Genomic DNA, 20,960 nt, shown 5'->3' with positions numbered 1-20,960 from the left:
CCCAACAACATACAGAAAATAAAAACTGCACTGGCTTTGTAGTTATGTCTACAGTCTAAGTTTCCCTTATGGATACTAAGCTAAAACAAAACACTTCACAATTGCAAACCTTTCCACATCCCCCTGAACTAAAAATAACTCAAGATATTATTAGTTCTTAAAATCCCCAATAAAATAACCTCTAAAAACAATCTTGACCATTTTCTTGACTGTTTCCCCGAAGCAACTGGGCTCTTTAAAGAATGCACACACACCAAGAAAGTCCTACACATGTTTTCTCATCCCCATTTAGCCACATTTGAAAAGACCTTGATTTCAGTGGGAGAGATGACCATAAGTTTCAGGAGGGCCACACACTAGACATGAAGCGCCTTTTAGTTTTTTTTTTTTTTTAAAGCTATTAAGACTGTGAAATTTGTCTTTTTTTAGAAACCCCAATACCATGTGCCAGATAACTCTTTCACCCCAAAATATAAAATCCTATGCTTATAATTTTAAAATCCTCAGTGAGCTCTGGAATATTGTGCATATTTAATACCTACCAGCAACCTAGAAGTAGACAAATACCATGTATTTGTCACACCAACTTTCCAAATAACCTGATTCACCCATTACTGACTGGGCTCTCTCATTATTGGCCCTGGGCTCTCTCAGTTCCTCAGCAACCACCTCTTTGGAACTTTAATTTCCACACCTTTTTTTAAAACCTGCACCTCAAGCTTTCTCCATCATCCCAGCCTCTCTGCCTGATTCCATCCCATGTAAAGTAACCTCATCTGAGAACCTGCAATCACCTTTTACCAAACACATGATAAGCCTTAGCAACCTAGGGACTATGATAACTCTGGCCTTGGCCTAAGGTTACATGAGAACATGATAGTTTGCTGACCTTGTGGAGGGAAATCTAAATGAAATCAATATAACAAACAAAGCTAGCCAAGATCAGGTATTTCCATTCTGAGTATAAAAGCAACTGATCTTAAGCAACGGGCAGAGATGTTAATACAGGAGATATATTTGTACAATCAAACTCTTGTGTGCTGGTGAAAGACTTTACCCCCAAAGTCAAGTCAAAACAAAACCAAAGCAAAATGGGGAATGAGTCAATGTAACAATGCAATAAAAAGAACAGGATTCAAGCTTCTTGCTGCAAATACTGAACTGGAATCTTTTTCTTTACAAGTTTTACTAGAAGACAGCAGTCGTGACATTTCCTTAATAAGGGAATACCTTTAGGCCACACCTGTGTTCTGAAGCAGTTCAAAGTTCAGTGAATATTGGGGGTCAGGGATAGGGGCTGATACACATTTTGTTAGTGAGAATGGCAGCCAAACTAACTCAGGGTCTTAAGAGACTGAGAGACCTCAGAAAGGAACTACTACCAGGGCTGGATCTAGGCCTTCCTTTCAGGAGCCAAAGTCAGAAGAATCCGAGGAAACAATAACTTCACAGCAAAGATGCCATAGCATTTTATTACCATCAGAAAAGTCAACCAATGATATTTTCATTGAAATATCCACACTCGATGATTCAACATATAAGGCGAAGAGGGATGTCTTTGGAAAAGGCACTTAAGGTGGAACATTAGCAAATCTTACCATTTGGCTAAAATAAAAATGATCTCGTTCAACCTGGCTGGAGGCCTGTTAGGGCTGTTCCTTCTCACTGTGGCCTGACTAAAAACCAGTGGCATTAAGAAAGAGTCACATTTCCCAAGTCTGGGGGTGCCCCAGTGGGGTGGTGCTGCTTTCAAAAGCCCTGAGTCCCTAAACACATCCATCCTCACAAGATCAGTTTCCCCAAGTGCTGGTTCCAAAAACAGGCTCAGGATTGGCAGAAATCATTCAGGAAGCTTCTTGAAGACCCTCTCTTTATTTCTCAGCCTTTCAGCTTGTCTCAGCTACTGTAAGCAGTTTTGGCTTCCCAAGGTCACTAGCAACTTCTGCTTTTGCTAATATCCTTGGTTTTCCATGGCAGTGGTTGTGACCATCTGTTAGACTAGTGGCCTCCCAATTAACTGCACCTCTACTTCACACCCTTTTTTTAAATCTGGGCTGGGCATGTAACTTGTTTAGTAAGTAGAGGGCATACTCCAGCTCTCTTCTGATGAGACAAAAATCATGATCATCATCATCATCATCATCATCATCATCCAGTAGAGGGCAGTAGAAGGGAAGCTGCGACAATTCTGGACTTAAGTCTTCAGAAGGCCTGGCCACTTCTGCTTTTGAGCTCTTGGGAGCTCTGAGCTTCATGTCAGAGGTCTAGCTACCTGCCAGCCAGGCCACTGAAAGAGACTACATGAAGAAGGAGAGACTCAGGACTGCAGGCAGAAAGAGAAGCCCAGACATCCCAGTCTCTCCGCCAACCTGCTGACCACATGAGTGGCCACCTGCAGGCTGGCAGAAGAACAGCCCAGCTGAGCCCAACTCAGATTGAAGAACAGTTGGGGGTGGGTTTGGTTTTTTGTGGGGTTTTTTTGGTTTTTTTTTTTTGACACGGAGTCTTGCACTGTCGCCCAGGCTGGAGTGCAGTGGCGAGATCTCAGCTCGCTGCAAGCTCCACCTCCTGCCATTCTCCTGCCTCAGCCTCCCAAGTAGCTGGGACTACAGGCGCCCGCCACCACGCCCTGCTAATTTTTTGTATTTTTAGTAGAGACGGGGTTTCACCGTGTTAAACAGGATGGTCTCGATCTCCTGACCTCATGATCCGCCAGCCTCGGCCTCCCAAAGTGCTGGGATTACAGGCGTGAGCCACCGCACCCAGCCGGGGGTGGGTTTTTTTTTTAAGCCACTAAAGTTTTAGGGTAAGTTTGTCAGCAACATTTGACAACCAAAAACACTGGTCATTCATAGATGCCTTTTTTCTAAGTAGAAGACAATTACTCAAATGCAAAGAAAATATGGCAAACGTTTTCCCACCACAACCTTCTCAGTCAAAAGCCAAACTGTAATTGGTCATCGGCTGGAAAAAAAAAAAGCTACACCTCTTAATTCATAAATATCCATGATTCCTTTTCTATGAGTCTTTAATGCCAATGCAAAGGTAGACCAGTCAGCTTCTGACAGTCTCAGGCCCTAGCTTAATTCTCATTTGGCCAAAAATAGAAGCCATCAAAATGAATTATCCACTATTGGATACATGATGGTAAGTGAGATTGTTCTCACTTTTCTAAGATGTTGTTACTTGATCTTCCCAAATCATTTCTTCTTATCCCCGACAATGAGGAAAAAAAAATTAATACTGGTTAAGGTTATAAACAGAAAAAAAAAAGCCTGTAACTAGAATTTGAATCCCCATAATCTGCAAAATATAGCACACAATTTAACTGCTTCCTCAATTTAAAACAAAATTCTATAAAATATAGTGTCTACATAGTAGAGATGATTTCTTCTTATCTGAGGAAATGAGTAATTGGGAAGCAGGTATTGTTGAGTTAAAATACAGTGATCTTTAAATGGTTTCAAATTTTGCTTATCAAAAGGTAGTCAACCACAATGCAAGCCTTCCAAATCCAAATTTGGTCTTCACATAAACTTTCTTGCGAAAGTTTGATCTTTTTAGGGAGAGAGTGAAAGTCCACATCTATTTTTGTGCTGAAGTTTTGGCAGATTTTCTCATCTGAAACTCTTCTGCTGTTGCATCAGGCCCACGTTTTCATACACTCTAGCACTGTCTGCTCTCATTTCTGCACAGTGTGGAGTTGGAGTACAAGGCGGGAGGGGGCTCTGATCTCCACTTGTCTGGTCCGCTAGAGAATACTTAATATTTGTATATTCATGACCTTTCCTCTTGCTTTTCTGCTCTTCTTCAATCCTGTGCTGTAGTGTTTCAGTATAATGCTGGACTGCCATATAGATAAATCGGTACTGTGCTTCTGTCTGGACCATCCCTGACCTCTGAGACTGCACCATCTGGATAGTTTTGAGAACGTCAATGTCGCAGTCAACACCTTTCTCTCTGTTGATGTCAGTCAGAATATCAATCGCAACGTATGTCCCTGTCCGGCCAATTCCAGCACTGCCGTGCACCACGACTGGCCTTGCATGCATGATGCGTTCCTGCTTATGGTGCACTTCCTCCAGGAAGTCCAGCACACCCCTGGGGTCAATGGGCACTCCATGGTCCGGCCAGGTCCAAAAGTGGTATTGCCAGACCATTCTCTCCATATTCCCTTGCCCAACCTTTGAAAGTTTAAGTTCTCTTAGCATATAGTTGTGAGCGGCGCTTTCTCTGACGTTCCTAACACGCATGATGCCATATTCTTTTAGAGCATACTCATCAGGCCAGTATTTGATAAATTTACTCTATCCTCTCTCCACTTCTTTCGTTGTCATGACAATCACTCAGGAGTTTTCTTGGAATACCATCCGCCAAAAGTCGTTCACCATGTTTTGCAGGCAGCCTTGTGTGGCAATGTAACTCTTTTTGGGCTTTGAATTGTTACACTTGGTTTCAAATTCGGGCATGATGATATTTGCATTGATGTCATCTGAAACAGGCTCGTTAGGATCACCATCGTGTAGGACAACCCTGGTATGATCAAAGGGCAGGTTATTTTTATATCTATTTTTGTTTTTGTTTTCTTGCCTTTGACCCTCTTTTCGGCTGTAGAGAAGTATGCACTCCTGTTGTTGTAGTGTCTCAAATTCTTCCCAAAAGCCTTGTTTGACTTTATTGTGGTCTCAGCTAATTTGCTTAGTTCTCGAATTCTGCTTTCTATTTCAGCAGCATTTATACGAGTCGTGTTAAGGGGCTACTTGAGTTGTAGTACTGTACCCCATGTTTCCATCATAGGATTCTTGTAATGTTCCACAAGATCTGTCAAAGAATCATACCGTTCTCCTCCACCAACATTGTATTTCAGTTCCTGACAGCAAATCATAACATGGGCCACTTATACTTGCCGTTATTGTTCTCCCCTTTGTCATCACTGGTGCGCACAGAGAGAACAAAATCTCCAAGGTGGCTCTGGCTCTCTCGTACAAGAAAACTACCATGTTTTCCTTTTTCAGTTAATAATTTCTCTGCTTCTTTCCCAGAGAGGTGTCCCTGAAACCACCTTTCAGAGGCAGGATCTGCACAGTTCAGAGGATATTTAAGCTCAATAACATCTCCATTCTTCTCTTTTAATTGCCCGTGATGTTCTGTGTAATGCCGGACCAACTGAGCCAAAGTGGAAAATTTCTCCCCTCCACACAGATCACAGTAATCACCAGTGTTCTGAATCTTTTTTTTTTTTTTTTTTTTTTTGAGACAGAGTCTTGCTCTGTCACCCAGGCTGGAGTGCAGTGGCATGATCTCGGCTCACTGTAAGCTCCGCCTCCTGGGTTCATGCCATTCTCCTGCCTCAGCCGCCTGAGTAGCTGGGACTACAGGTGCCTGCCACCATGCCCGGCTAATTTTTTTGTATTTTTTAGTAGAGACGGGGTTTCACCATGTTAGCCAGGATGCTCTCAATCTCCTGACCTTGTGATCCGCCCTCCTCGGCCTCCCAAAGTGCTGGGATTACAGGTGTGAACCACCGTGACCGGCCCAGTGTTCTGAATCTTGATGTGGATGACAGCTCCATTTCTTCTAACAAAAAGTGTGAAGTCTCCAGGGTTACTTTTACTAGGCCTTGCCAAAAAACTGCTATCGGCTCCTCTTATCAACAGTGGGTTTTCTGCCTCCACCCCAGTGATATTTGGGTGAAACCATCTCCACAATGTCATGTTCCTCCCACATTGCGGCTCCGTGACAGACCCGCTCCTTGCTCAGGCTCCACTGGGCTCGGTCACATTGGGCTGGCCCGAGGGAGGCCCACTCGGGACCAGATGTGGGGCGGAGCCAGCCGACTGTGCACAGACCCCTCTCCAGGCCTGGGGATCCTGGAGACTGTGCAGCCGCCCCCCAGGCTGGCTTGCTCCTCCTCCCTGTAATTTTTTTTTCTCTGTCTTCTAATAAGATTTTGCCAATTGGCAAGTTATTTAAACTCCTTCAGTCTTAGTTTTCTTTTTTTTTTTTTTTTTATTTTTTATTGATCATTCTTGGGTGTTTCTCGCAGAGGGGGATTTGGCAGGGTTACAGGACAATAGTGGAGGGAAGGTCAGCAGATAAGCAAGTGAACAAAGTTCTCTGGTTTTCCTAGGCAGAGGACCCTGCGGCCTTCCGCAGTGTTTGTGTCCCTGGGTACTTGAGATTAGGGAGTGGTGATGGCTCTTAACGAGCCTGCTGCCTTCAAGCATCTGTTTAACAAAGCACATCTTGCACTGCCCTTAATCCATTCAACCCTGAGTGGACACAGCACATGTTTCAGAGAGCACAGGGTTGGGGGTAGGGTCACAGATCAACAGGATCCCAAGGCAGAAGAATTTTTTCTTAGTACAGAACAAAATGAAAAGTCTCCCATGTCTACCTCTTTCTACACAGACACGGCAACCATCCGATTTCTCAATCTTTTCCCCACCTTTCCCCCCTTTCCATTCCCCAAAACCGCCATTGTCATCATGGCCCGTTCTCAATGAGCTGTTGGGTACACCTCCCATACGGGGTGGTGTCCGGGCAGAGGGGCTCCTCACTTCCCAGTAGGGGCGGCCGGGCAGAGGTGCCCCTCACCTCCCGGACGGGGCGGCTGGCCGGGCAGGGGGATGACCCCCCCCACCTCCCTCCTGGACGGGGCGGCTGGCCAGGCAGAGGGGCTCCTCACTTCCCAGTAGGGGCGGCCGGGCAGAGGCGCCCCTCACCTCCCGGATGGGGCGGCTGGCCAGGCGGGGGCCCGAACCCCCACCTCCCTCCCGGACAGGGCGGCAGGCTGGGCGGTGGGCTGACCCCCCCACCTCCCTCCCGGACGGGGCGGCTGGCCAGGCGAGGGGCTGACCCCCCACCTCCCTCCCGGACAGGGCGGCAGGCTGGGCGGTGGGCTGACCCCCCCACCTCCCTCGCGGACGGGGCGGCTGGCTGGGCTGAGGAGCTCCTCACTTCCCAATAGGGGCAGCCGGGCAGAGGCGACCCTCACCTCCCGGACGGGGCGGCTGGCCGGGCGGGGGGCTGACCCCCCCACCTCCCTCCCGGACGGAGCAGCTGGCCCGGCAGAGGGGCTCCTCACTTCCCAGTAGGGGCGGCCGGGCAGAGGCGCCCCTCACCTCCCGGACGGGGCGGCTGGCCAGGCGGGGGGCTAACCCCCCCACCTCCCTCCCGGACGGGGCGGCTGGCCGGGCGGGGGGCTGACCCCCCCACCTCCCTCCCGGACGGGGCGGCTGGCCGGGCGGGGGGCTGACCACCCCACCTCCCTCCCGGACGGGGCGGCTGGCCGGGCGGGGGGCTGACCCCCCCACCTCCCTCCCGGACGGAGCGGCTGGCCGGGCAGAGGGGCTCCTCACTTCCCAGTAGGGGCGGCCGGGCAGAGGCGCCCCTCACCTCCCGGACGGGGCGGCTGGCCAGGCGGGGGGCTAACCCCCTACCTCCCTCCCGGACGGGGCGGCTGGCCGGGCGGGGGGGCTCCTCACTTCCCAGTAGGGGCGGCCGGGCAGAGGTGCCCCTCACCTCCCGGACGGGGCAGCTGGCCAGGCGGGGGGCTAACCCCGCCACCTCCCTCCCGGACGGGGCGGCTGGCCGGGCGGGGGGCCGGCCCCCCCACCTCCCTCCCGGATGGAGTGGCTGGCCGGGCAGAGGGGCTCGTCACTTCCCAGTAGGGGCGGCCGGGCAGAGGCGCCCCTCACCTCTCGGACCGGGTGGCCGGCCAGGCGGGGGGCCGAACCCCCACCTCCCTCCCGGACAGGGCGGCAGGCTGGGCGGTGGGCTAATCCCCCCACCTCCCTCCCGGACGGGGCGGCTGGCCGGGCGGGGGGCTGACCCCCCCCACCTCCCTTCCGGACGGGGCGGCTGGCCGGGTGGGGGGCTGGCCCCCCCACCTCCCTCCCGGACGGGGCAGCTGGCCGGGCGGGGGCTGACCCCCCCACCTCCCTCCCGGACGAGGTGGCTGCCGGGCGGAGATGCTCCTCACTTCCCAGACGGGGTGGCTGCTGGGCGGAGGGGCTCCTCACTTCTCGGGCGGGGCGGCTGCCGGGCGGAGGGGCTCCTCACTTCTCAGACGGGGCGGTTGCCAGGCAGAGGGTCTCCTCACTTCTCAGACGGGGCGGCCGGGCAGAGACGCTCCTCACATCCCGGACGGGGCGGCAGGGCAGAGGTGCTCCCCACATCTCAGACGACGGGCGGCCGGGCAGAGATGCTCCTCACTTCCCAGATGTGATGGCGGCCGGGAAGAGGCGCTCCTTGTTTCCTAGATGGGATGGCGGCCGGGCAGAGACGCTCCTCACTTTCCATACTGGGCAGCCAGGCAGAGGGGCTCCTCACATCCCGGATGATGGGCGGCCAGGCGGAGACGCTCCTCACTTCCCAGACGGGGTGGCGGCCGGGCAGAGGCTGCAATCTCGGCACTTTGGGAGGCCAAGGCAGGCGGCTGGGAGGTGGTTGTAGCGGGCCGAGATCACGCCACTGCACTCCAGCCTGGGCACCATTGAACACCGAGTGAACGGGACTCCGTGTGCAATCCCGGCACCTCGGGAGGCCGAGGCTGGCCTATCACTCGCGGTTAGGAGCTGGGGACCAACCCGGCCAACACAGCGAAACCCCGTCTCCACCAAAAAAATACGAAAACCAGTCAGGCGGGGCGGCGCGCGCCTGCAATCGCAGGCACTCGGCAGGCTGAGGCAGGAGAATCAGGCAGGGAGGTTGCAGTGAGCTGAGATGGCAGCAGTACCGTCCAGCTTCGGCTCGGCATCAGAGGGAGACCGTGGAAAGAGAGGGAGAGGAAGAGGGAGAGGAGAGAGAGGGAGAGGGAGAGGGAGAGGAGGGAGAGGGAGAGGAGAGAGAGGGAGAGGGAGAGGGAGAGCCAGTCTTAGTTTTCTTACCTGTAAAATAGGAGTAATACCATTGTTAGGAGGATTAACTAAACACATAGTCATCCCTTGATAAATGTTAGCTATTACTATTCATTTAGGAAAATAGGACTGGCAATACTATATAAAATTAATGAGGATGGAGAGAACAGGATAAAGAGAGAAAGAAATCAAGACAGAAACAATTGAGGTAAACTAAGGAATGAGGTAATAAGATTTTGGATTCAAGGCCAAGGACGGTGGCTCACGCCTGTCATCTTAGCACTTTGGGAGGCTGAAGCGGTGCAGATCGCTTGAGCTCACGAGTTCAAGACCAGCCTGGGCAACAGGGCTTAAACCCCATCTCTACAAAAAAATAGCCAGGCGTGGTGGTGCACGCCTATAGTCCCAACTACTCGGGAGGCTGAGGTGGCAGGATAGCTTGAGTCCAAGAGGTGGAAGTTGTAGTGAGCCAAGATCACGCCACCGCACTCTAGCCTGGGCAGTAGAGCCATATGTTGTCTCAAAAAATATATAAATAAATTTTGGATTGAGGTAATGTCAATGGAACAGAGAGAAAAGGGTGAAATTAATGCAGGATATTTTCAAGGTGTTTATTGTAGAAATGTAATGACATGGGATATAGGGAGTAAGCCAGTGGGAAAGAGAGAAGACTTAAATGTTTTAAATGTGGGATACAGGAAAAAGTGTGATTGTTAATAGGAGGGCTTATGTGTAGAAATAGTTTCAGTTTTGGAGGTGAACTTGGTTGAAGTAGAACTATCTAGCAGGTGCTTTTAAATTCAACACTGGACCATAAGTGAGTGGTAAAAGCACATATTTCAGAGTCATCTGTATAGGAAGAGGTTATCTTTGGCAGTGGATAAATATTTTGATGATGACATGAGCTTAAATAGAGGGGAATTGAAGTCAAGGATATAGGCGTATTTATGTAAGAGGAGGAGGAAGAAAACTCAGTAAAATAGAGAAGGAGATGTTGGATCCCATTGGGCAAAGAAACAAGCAATTTTGGTATGATGAAAGTCCAGGAGAGAGTTCAACTATGAAACAGCGAAAGGAAGAAGAAGGATAGGCTCAAAAGGATCAAATGTTTCAGAAAGTGTTTAATAACTGAGGGAAGTCTTTTGTGTTTGGCAATGAGAAGATAACTCAGAACCTTTGAGTATTCAGTAGCAAACCTTGAGATTCAGTAGCACAATGGGAGCAAAAATCTTACCACAGGGAGTAAATGCACGGGAAAGATGGGTACCAGTCGCAGATAATATGTTTAAGGTTTGGGTAATCATCATTAGGATCTAAAAAGATTGAAACCGCTCAACTCTTCTGAAGTTGGGAACGTTATCAGTGGGTAACCCCTATCACAATTTTCATTCAACTTGTACCGGGGGTTTTAGTCAGCACAATGAGATTAGAAAAACAAAAGTATACAAATTGGAAATAAATAAAGCTCATTATGTGTAATGACATAATTGCATACAAAGAAAACTGTAAAAGACTGATTCTTTTCCTGATTCCTCTGGTCATTTTGATGTTTTCCTCCTGTGTTCCTCTTCATTCCTAGAATTTTGTCCCTTGTCCTCTGTGCTTATCTAAGTCCTAATGTCCTAAATCCTTTTAAGGCCCAGCTAAGTACTAATTCTGTACTAGGCATCTTTTATTCCTTTTCACTTATATTTAATAAGTTAGTTTGAATGAGTATAGAGAATTACTTCAGCAATCAATAAATATTTTTGCCCCAAACATTCATGAAGAATTAAAGTTGAGGACTTACACTGCTGCATGCAAAGACTTATTGTAAAGCTGCAATGGTTAAGAGAGTAAGAACTGACAGTAGACCATGGACCAAAATACGAGAACTCAGAATCATAGGCAACTTGATTTATGACAGTGCAGAGCAGTGAGGGGCAGAATTTCATTAGGTGGTACTGGGACAAGTGGACATTTATGTAGAGAAAAAATAGTTCTTGTCCTCTACCTTATACCACCTATAAACGTCAGTTCCATATGGGTTGTGGATCTAAATATAGAAATTAAAACAAAATTTCTGGAAGAAAATAGAATATCTTTATGACCTTAGAGTAGGCAAAGATTTCAAATAATAAAAACCATTAACCATAAAGGAGATAGGAAATCATTTGCTATGACCGATTTTTGCGGTAAGATCTTTCTCACTAAGACTGAGATAAAAAGGAATGATTATTCACTTTGCCAGATTAGAGATGTGGAAAGCCTTGAAGGTGACTTCCATTCCTCGTTTCCAGGGCACTCCAGAGAGGAGAAGAGTGTTACAGCAGGAGATGGCTGCAGCAGGAAGCGTTGCTTTGCTTTTCTGTGTTTGTCGTCGCTACCTAAAATAATCTGCTTCTAACACTAAGGCTTGTCTTAAAAGCCAACTAGGGCAGCGTTCAACCTTGCTTGCTACCCTGGACCCTTGAGTGTAAGCTTGGGACGAGGGCTTCCATAGGCTCCTGCTCTAGATAAATTTGGGCCCAGTGTACTTCTCCAGAGCACTGGCAGGATGAAGCCCCACCTCCACCTTCTGCAGTTTGTGGGGTTTAGTAGGGTTCTCCTGGTGTCTCCTTGTTCTCCATCCTGATGGATCTTTTCCTTCCTTTACTGCAAAGTGAGAGCTGGTCTGTTCTTTCCTCTATCTTACTCAGTTTTGCATATTCTAATTTAGGAGAAAGCCTTGAAGGTGAATTCCATTCCTAGTCTCCAAGGCAGATATCATTTCCCCCCATTGTTTTGTTCTATGTGTCAGTTCAGTGTGAATTTGGAATTGGATTGGAGAGTTATAAGTATTTTAACAAATGAAGTTTGATTGTCATCTTACCCTGGAAGTCTTCATGTTGATACTTCATTGGTTATAGTTTCTGATATTCTTGATAGAAAAAATCTTGAAAGATAAAAGTAGGTTATTAATCTTACATAAAGGTAATTTTTATGTTTCCTAGGACCATTTATGAAGTTGGAGTCAAAGTAGAAATTGGTCGCCAAAAAATTACTGTCTAAATTATTTACTTTTAACAAACACAGGGGCTTATAAGGGAGTAGGTCTCTTAAATCCAAAAATCTCTGAAAGATAAATCCTCTCTAGATAACCCTTTAGTTTAGAATTAGCTGTTTATACTGTCTAAATCTAAAGATCTCGTCACTAACTAGGTCTCTACTGAGTGTGGCCTTCTTAGGGAGAAGGGACTATCTTTTGACTGCTGACACTGCTTTCCCTTCTACATCAGAAGTGCTGAATTAGTGAATGAGATGTATGTGATAAGCAGTTACAGAAGGCTGAGGGATCAGCAAGCAAGCCAGTTGCCGTGCTGGAGGCTGAACTTGCCCTTAGAATCAATCTTTGCAAACTCAGTGAGAAAGTATATGATCTATTTCCTATTTATTATACTTTTCCTTAATCCCATTTTAAAAATTAAATATTCTCATAGAAGTCAAAAGAATGCCTCTTTTTAAATAAAATACTTTTATTTTCATAAGACTGTGTAGCTTTTTACTTCAATTTATGTCTGTTATCCTAAGTTTTTATTCATGAACTAAAATGTTTAAAGGTTTTACTCAAGTGAACATGAATACAGTGGATTAAATATAGTTCGACCTTCAACTGGGAAAATTGTGAATGAACTTTTCAAAGAGGCAAGGGAACATGGGGCTGTCCCTCTGAATGAAGCCACAAGAGCTTCAGGTGATGATAAATCTAAGGTCAGTGCTCAATTTTAAACTAAATACATTGTTTCTATATTTTACCTCCTCTTTCATTTTTCTATTATTTGCAAACATTGTTTTTCTAATTGTATATTTCTGTTTTAAATATTTGTTTCATTTTTACAAAATTATAATATTTCTATTAATGATTGAAAGTTGAGACAATTTCTTACATTTCTGAACAACTTTTTAATTTACCTTTTAATTACAAAATAATTAGTAGAGTCACAGGCATTTGCAAAAAGAATACAGGGAGGTTTCATGTACCTTTCACTTCAGTGGTTTCCCCCTATGGTTCCCCCCAATGGTTACATTTCACATGACTGTAGTATAATATGAAAGCCAGGAATTTGGCATTTCTCTCTGTCTATGTCCTTTTATCACATGTGTAATCACCCAACTGAAGCTCTCCTTCATAGCCTACCCATTTGCACTCACACCCACCCCGTCTCTCATGCCATCCCTAACCTCTAGCCAATACCAGTCGGGTTTTCATCTCTATAATTTTATCATGTTAAGAGTGTTAAACCAGCCAGGTGTGGTGGCTCATGCCTGTAATCCTAGCACTTTGGGAGGCCGAAGTGGGCAGATCACAGTTCAAGACCAGCCTGGCCAACATGGTGAAACTCCAGTGTTATACAAATGGAGTCATACAATATGTGACCTTTTGGAGTAGCTTTTTTCACTTGGCATAATGCCCTTCAGATCTGTCAGAGTTATTGCTTGTATCACAACTTTGTTCCTTTTGAATTCCTGAGTAGCATTTTATGGTATAGATATACCACAGTTTAACCATTCATTTATTGAGGAATATTTTAGTTGCCAGCTTTTGACTATTACAAATAAAGCTGCTGTGAGCAATTGGGTACAGGTTTTTTTACTCACTTATGGTTTTATTTCTCTGAGATAAATGCTGAGAAGTGCAATTGGTAGATCATACATTAAGTGTATGTTTAGTTTAAGAAACAGCCAAACTATTTTCCAGAGTGGTTGTGCCATTTTATATTCCCACATATATGAGAGAGCAAGTTTCTCTGCATCCTTTTCAGCACTTGGTATTGTCACTATTTTTAATTTTAGCCATTTTGATGGGTGTATAGTGGTAACATACCATGGTTTTATTTTATTTCTCTAATAACTAATGATGTTAATTTGCATTTTCTTAATAGCTAGTGATGAACATCATTTCATGTGCTTCCTTGCCATTATCTGTATTATTCTTTTCAAGGAAATATCTCTTCATTACTTTCCCATTCTCTAATTGGATTATTTTGTTACTGTTGAGTTTTGAGAATTCTTTGTATATTTTAATATGTATGGGTCCTTTGTCAGATACATGGTTTGTAAATACTTTCTCTCAGAATGTCATTCATATTTTTATCCTCTTAGCAGGATTTTTCACTAAGCAAAAGCTATAAACTTGGATAGAGTCCAGTTTATTCCTTTTTTTTCTTTTATGGATCATGCTTTTGCTGTATTGTCTAAGAACTTTTCACTTAACTGTAGGTCCCAAATATTTTCTCCTTTGTTATCTGGAAAAATGTTACAGCTTTACATTTAAAGCTATGATCTATTTGAATTTTTTATATAAGCTGTGAGGTTGACACCAGAGTTTATTGTTTTGCTTATGGATGTCCAGTTGCTCCAGCATCACTTCTTGAAAGGCACTCCTTTCTCCATTGAATTGCTTTTGTACCTTTCTAAATTTCTTTTTTTTTTTTTTTTTTTTTTTTTTTTGAGACAGGGTCTCGCTCTGTTGCCCAGGCTGGAGTGCAGTGGCACCATCTGGGCTGACTGCAAGCTCTGCCTCCCGGGTTCACACCATTCTCCTGCCTCAACCTCCAGAGTTGCTGGGACTACAGGCACCCGCCACCACACCCGGCTAATTTTTTGTATTTTTAGTAGAGACAGGGTTTCACCATGTTAGTCAGGGTGGTCTCAATCTCCTGACCTCGTGATCCGCCTGCCTCGGCCTCCCAAAGTGCTGGGATTAGCAGCATGAGCCACCTCTATACAGCTTTTATAATTGTTATCAACTGACACAATATTGATATACTAAAGACGAACAGTTACATGTCTTTTGTGGTATCATTTCATACATTCTTACAAGTAGCATTTCTCAACCTGGAATTTCTCCATCAGAATCATTTGGGGAGGTTATCTAAACTACCTGATGGCTTCAGGTATTATGGTTCAATAAATTTGGGATATGCCTAGAAACGTGTCTTTTTAAAAAAGCCTCTATGATAATTTTGACATCCATTGTTGAGAACCACTGCTGTAATGAAACTTAAATTTTGGTTTTCATTTCATTATTTGTCAATGGTTTGAAATTATCTTTTAGTCAAGTCTTATGGTAATTTTGGTTCTTGAAGGCTCCCCAGTATGAGCCACTTTGTCTAATTAGAATTAATCTAGTTTTAAAATACATATCACATAATAACTTTTTGCTGAATAATCCTGTGTGAATTTTAACTCACTTGCTATGTATTTTAGTCATTTACAGGTGGAGGATACAGATTGGGTAGTTCTTTTTGTAAGCGGTCTGAATATATCTATGGAGAAAATCAGCTGCAAGATGTAGGTATAATAATCAAAATGAAAAAGTATAAATATTTGCTTCTAGTTACTAAAACTGTTGGTTTTAAAATTAAGAATTGATAATACAAATATATTTTTGTTACTTTTTAAAACGGGTTAAAAGGACCAATGATGTGTGAGTTTTCAGTCTCGATCTTTATGTTTTGTATCACAATTATGCCTTGTAGTTAGAGATATGGAACTATTTGTTGAAAGAATGTGTGATTCATTTTCCAAATGAATTTGCAGCCAGGCGTGGTGACATGCATCTGGAGTCCCAACTACTCCAGAGGCTGAGGTAGGAGGATCACTTGAGCCCAGAAGTTCAAGGCCAGCCCGGAAAACATAGCCAGACCCTATCTCTTTTAAAAAAAAAAAAAAAAAAAAGGTGTTTAAAAAAATGAACTTGGGCCAGGCACAGTGGCTCACGCCTATAATCCTAGCACTTTGGGAGACTGAGGTGGGCAGATTGTTTGAGCCCAGGAGTTCGAGACCACCCTGGGCAACATAGTAAGACCCTGGATCTTTAAGATAAAAAAATCAATTAAAGAAAAATGAACAAATATATAGTTATTATTATAAAAATGGTATATTTTCATAATCTAAAATGAGGTGAGGTGTAAATGAAGAACACCTAAAGTCATTCTTTGTTTCTGTTGCCTTTTGAAATTTTGGAGTTTTAATTTTATTTTAGACATTGATAGTTTCTTGGAAGGTCACTGGAAATTCTGTTCCCCTTAGGATGAATATTTAAGCTCTGTAGCAAAGAAGAGTATGGGTGCAGATGAAGGAAAATGAAGGAAGTGGGAATCATGGAGTACAGCTCTTCTTATTGCTTTCATTTTCTTGTGAACCATCCACCAATAATTGTACTTCGAGGCCAGGGTCCAGCTGCAGGACCTTTGGTATTTGCAGCCATTGTCAGTTTGTTAAGCAAACTAGCTAAACAAACACATGTGGTTTCATTAATGTCTTTCACTATGAATAAAGAATAGTAGAAATAACTCTCTATTTTAAATTAAGTAAATACGTTTTAGGATATCACATTTGGAACTTAAAATTATTTGAGGGAGATATATTCTTATGTATATGTGAGTATATGTATATATATATATTTTTTCTATACCCAAAAGGTTCAGATTTTGCTTAAACTGTGGAGCAATGGTTTCAGTTTAGATGATGGAGAATTGAGACCTTACAATGAACCAACAAATGCTCAATTTCTGGAGTCTGTTAAGAGAGGGTAAGATGTATTATTTGTATTCTATTTGTTATGTAGAGTGGGACTTATTTTCTTAACAGACTACTCATTATTAGTGCACTACGGGTTTTCAAGAAGTAGTTCCTGGAATATATTAAATAAGTGGTTGCTGGGGGTGTAGGTATTCTTAAGTTTATAAAGGATATACTGCTGTCTGTGTGTAAGTCACTGGTTCTTAATTTTGTGGGCCAGGGGCATTGGACATTGGCCCATTTTAAAATCTGATGAAACTATGAACCCAGCTCCAAGAAGAAACATCTTAATGTGATAATCAATGAATTAATTAGTATGTAGCTGCCCACCCACTAAGCCACTCTCCTGCTTACTGTTGACAGGGTGATTCTCATTGCATGTATGCCTGAAATTCAGCAACTTATGTTAGAAATCTTTTAATGTGGCATTACTGCTGGCAGAAGATTTCAAAAGGTTAGTTTGAAGTTATAATTTGTGAAAGTAAACTCAGATATTCAGTGCTCTCACCCATCCAAAGAACATTGTAACTTACCAGCTCTTCTTGCTAAAGGATGAGGAATCAAGTGATTTTGCTATGATAATAAAAGCTTTTCTGTGTTATGATTAAACTAGCTGAAAGTGGAGTTATTTCTAAGTAGATATGCAACTAAAGACATAAAGTTGAGCATAAACTGGGGAATTAAGTTGTAGGAAAGGATCAGAGTTTTACTGTATATAACCAGAGTTATATATACAGGGTTATACTCCATAAAGGAATAGAAGGTGGAGCATTTCTAAATGTTGAAATATGTCCAGGATGAGTGGCTGACATGGAGTGGAGGTTAAATTAGTCTTTTAGAAGACTAATTAGCATGAATTTTGAATTTAAATTATATACAGATACTGTCAGGATACCAAACAAAGGCAACAAATGCCATAAGAAGTATGCTGAAGGCATTGGGAAAGGTGGGAAGCTGTCCTAGGAGGCAGTATATGGGGGTGGCAAATACAGGATACAATGGTTTAAGTCAATGCTGTGGACCTGGAAACCTGCAGAATCACTGGGAAGAGCTGCGAGCAACTAGGTGGGGGAAGTTTTGATTGGCTAAGCGAAGACCAACATAACTGTAGAAATTGATACTAATTTCAAGATAGTGGAAACAAAGAACATATTGAGAATGAATGTTCTGTTGTATGGATAAAAACTAATTTATTGTTAAATGAAAATAAACCACAAACTTTGTAGGCTAATGTTTAAACAAATGTGGTATATTAAAAGAATTTTAAAATTTGAGCCACACCATATCTGCAATAATGTACAAATTATGATCAATAAGAGTTTTAGAAAAGACTCTAAAGAAAATGAGTAATGTCAGGTAGTGGTTCTCAGCTATGTAAGACCCATTGTCTCCTTTTTATAAGAAATATTTTGTAAAACCATCTACACTATCCTCAAAGAAGAAGTCATAGATAATATAATCTATGTACATGATTCTCCAAAAGAATATATGTTCTACCTTAAATATATTGAAGAAATAAAGTAATTTATTATAAAATGATACATGTTTTAGTTTATAAATGCCCTGGTACGACCACACAGCACACATAAGAAGTAGTTAGTTTGTACCTCTGTGCAGTCTAGCACTTCCTATGTAAATGTGACAGGTATAAAAACAGAAAAATGAAGTATATGAGGTTGTCAGCTTAATTACTACAAGTAGCATTGCATTCAAGGACTTGGTAAAGGTCCAAACAAAACAAAGTACAGTCTTCCCTCACTTTACATGGTCGTACATTCCTGGAGATTTCAAAGTATATTAATACAATAGCCTAAAAAATGTGTTTTGCTTGTATATGAGACAGAGTTAGGTTTTAGGATCAGACAGTATTATCCACGTGACTCCCTGGAGGGCACGTGATGATTCTTTGGAACCCAAGACGAGTCTTTATCACGTAAGACAAATCTCCTGTTGCAGTGCATCTGACATCCCCTACCTCGACACTGAATGACAGCAGTGCTCACAGATCACACCATGATGTTTAGATGGTTTAGATTTTTTGTCCTCCTCAAATCTCATGTTGAAATGTGACCTCCACTGTTGGGGGTGGGCCTGTGGGAGGTGTTTGGATCATGGGGTGGATCCCTCACAAATGGCTTGGTGCCATCCCCATGGTAATGAATGAGTTCTTGTTCTGGCAGTTCAAGTGAGAGCTGATTGTTTAAAAGAGCCTGGAACCCCTTCTCTCTTGCTTCCACTCTTGCTGTGTCATACACCAGGTCCCCCTTTGCCTTCTACCATGATTGTAAGTTCCCTGAGGCTTCACCAGAAGGAGAATCTGGTACCATGCTACTTGTACAGCCTGCAGAACCATGAGCCAAAATAAACCTTTTTGCTTTATAAATTACCCAGCCTCAAGTATTCCTTTATAGCAGTACAAACAGACTAATACAGAAAATTGGTACCAAGGAGTAGGGCATTGCTCTAAAGATACATGAAGATGTGGAAGCATCTTTGGAACTGGGTAATAGGCAGTGGCTGGAAGACTTTGGACGTCCTTGAAGAAGATGGGAAGACAAAGGAAAATTTGGTACTTCTTAGAGACTTCTCGAGTGGTTGTGACCAAAGTACTGATAGAAATATGGACAGTGAAGTCCAGGCTGATGAGTTCTCAGATAGAAATGAGGAAGTTATTGGGAACTGGAGTAAAGGTCAGCCTTGTTACACCCTAGCAAAGGACTTGTCTGCATTGTGTCCATACCCTAAGGCTTTGTGGAAGGTTGAACTAAAGAGTGATGATCTAGGGTACCTGGTGGAAGAAATTTCTTTTTTTTTTTTTTTTTTTTTTTTTTGAGACAAGTCATGCTCTGTCACCCCAGGCTGGAGTGCAGTGGCGCGATCTAGGCTCACTGCAACCTCCACCTCCCAGGTTCAAGCAATTCTCCTGCCTCAGCCTCCCAAATAGCTGGAATTACAGGTGCTCACCACCACGCCTGGCTAATTTTTGTATTTAGTAGAGATGGGTTTCACCATCTTGGCCAGGCTGATCTTGAACCCCTGACCTTATGATCCACCCGCCTTGGCCTCCCAAAGTACCAGGATTACAGGCGTAAGTCACCACGCCTGGCCCTGGTGGAAGAAATTTCTAAGCAGCAGAACATTCAAGAGGCTTTGTGGCAACTTCTAACAACCTGTGGTCAGACATAGGAGCAAATAAATGATTTAAAGTTGGAACTCATATTTAGAAGAGAAGCAGAGCCAGTTGAAGTTTGGAAAATTCTCATCCTGGCTATGTAGTAGAGAAGGAGAAAGTGTTTTCAGGAGAAGAATACAAGCAGGCTGTGGAGCAACCACTTGATAGAGAGATTTGCATGAATAGAAGAGAGCCTAGCCTAGTGCTACTAATCAAGATGATGGGAAGAAAGCCTTGAAGGCATTTCAGAGACCTTTAAGGCAGCCCCCCCCCAACCCCCATCACAGGCCCAGAGTCCTAGGAGAAAAGTGTAGTTTTGGAGGCCAAACTTGGGGCCCAGCTGCCCTGTGCAGCCTCTGGACACTGTTCCCAGCATCCCAGCTGCTGCAGCTCCAGCCACAGCTCAAAAAGCCACAGGTACAGCTTGGGCCTCCACTCGCTCTGAAGGGCACAAGCCACTACTGTAAGCCTTGGTGGCTTTCGCATGGTGTTAAGCCTACAGGCACACAGAATGCACAAGTGAAAGAGGCATGGGAGGCTGCACCTAGATTTCAGAGGGCCACGCCAAAGGGAAATGTGAGGTTGGAGGCCCCAGACAGAGTTCCCACTGGTGCACTGCCTACTGGAGCTGTTGGAAGGGAGGTGCCACCTCCAGACCCAGGAATGGTGGAGCCACCAGCAACCTGAGCCTGGAAAAGCCACAGGTCCTCACCTCCAACCCATGAGAGAAGCCACAGGGCCAGAGCTGCCCAAAGCCTTGGAAGCCCACCTCTTGCACCAGTATGCCCTGTATATGGGACGTGGAATCAAGGGTTATTTTGGAGCTTTAAGATTTAATGTCTGCCCTGCTGGGTTTCAGACTTGTGTGGGGCCTGTTGCCTCTTTCTTTTGGCAGATCTCTCTTTTGGAATGGGAATGTTTACCCAATGCCTATACCACCATTCTATCTTAGAAGTAAATGGTTTATTTTTTATCTTACAGGATTATAGGTAGAAAGAACATGGCTTGAATCTCAGATGAGATTTTGGACTTTTGAGTTAATGCTGGAACGAGTTAAGACTTTGGGGGACTATTGAGAAGGGATAATTGTATTTTGTGATGTGAGAAGGACATGAGATTTGGGGGGCCAGTGGTGGAATGATATGGTTTGGATGTTTTGTCCCCTCCAAATCTCATGTTGAAGTGTGACCTCCATTACTGAGGTGGGGCTGGTGGGAGGTTTTGGATCATGGAGGCAGATCCCTCATGAATGGCTTGGTGCCATCCCCTTGGTAATGAGTTCTCACCCCAGTAGTTCACTCAAGAGCTGGTTGTTTAATAGCCTGGAACCTCCCATCTCCCTCTTGCTTCTGCTCTTGCCATGTGATATGCTGGGTCCCCTT

General features: G+C 44.3%; 1 protein-coding gene and 1 pseudogene across 3 annotated transcripts in view; one reads left to right on the top strand and one right to left on the bottom strand.

Annotated features, from left to right (window-relative positions):
• Positions 1-20,960, top strand: part of UBXN2B (UBX domain protein 2B) — a 43,014-nt gene that overhangs the window by 9,651 nt on the left and 12,403 nt on the right. The window contains exons 3-6 of one of the 3 annotated variants that reach the window (XM_055349152.2): positions 12,440-12,590; positions 15,090-15,173; positions 16,307-16,416; positions 16,770-16,860. In XM_055349152.2, the coding sequence (XP_055205127.1) occupies positions 12,440-12,590; positions 15,090-15,173; positions 16,307-16,416; positions 16,770-16,827 (403 nt within the window). In that variant the 3' untranslated portion in view covers positions 16,828-16,860. The remainder of the gene's footprint in view (positions 1-12,439; positions 12,591-15,089; positions 15,174-16,306; positions 16,417-16,769; positions 16,861-20,960) is intronic. The other 2 variants (XM_004047060.5, XM_019032796.4) reach the window with 2 other exon arrangements.
• On the bottom strand, positions 3,618-5,714 carry LOC109027903 (tyrosine-protein phosphatase non-receptor type 11-like; annotated as a pseudogene).

Source organism: Gorilla gorilla, chromosome 7, assembly GCF_029281585.2.
Source record: "Gorilla gorilla gorilla isolate KB3781 chromosome 7, NHGRI_mGorGor1-v2.1_pri, whole genome shotgun sequence".
Classification (NCBI taxonomy): Eukaryota; Metazoa; Chordata; class Mammalia; order Primates; family Hominidae; genus Gorilla; species Gorilla gorilla.
Note: the sequence above shows the minus strand (reverse complement) of the source record. Positions and strands in the feature narration are given on the sequence as shown.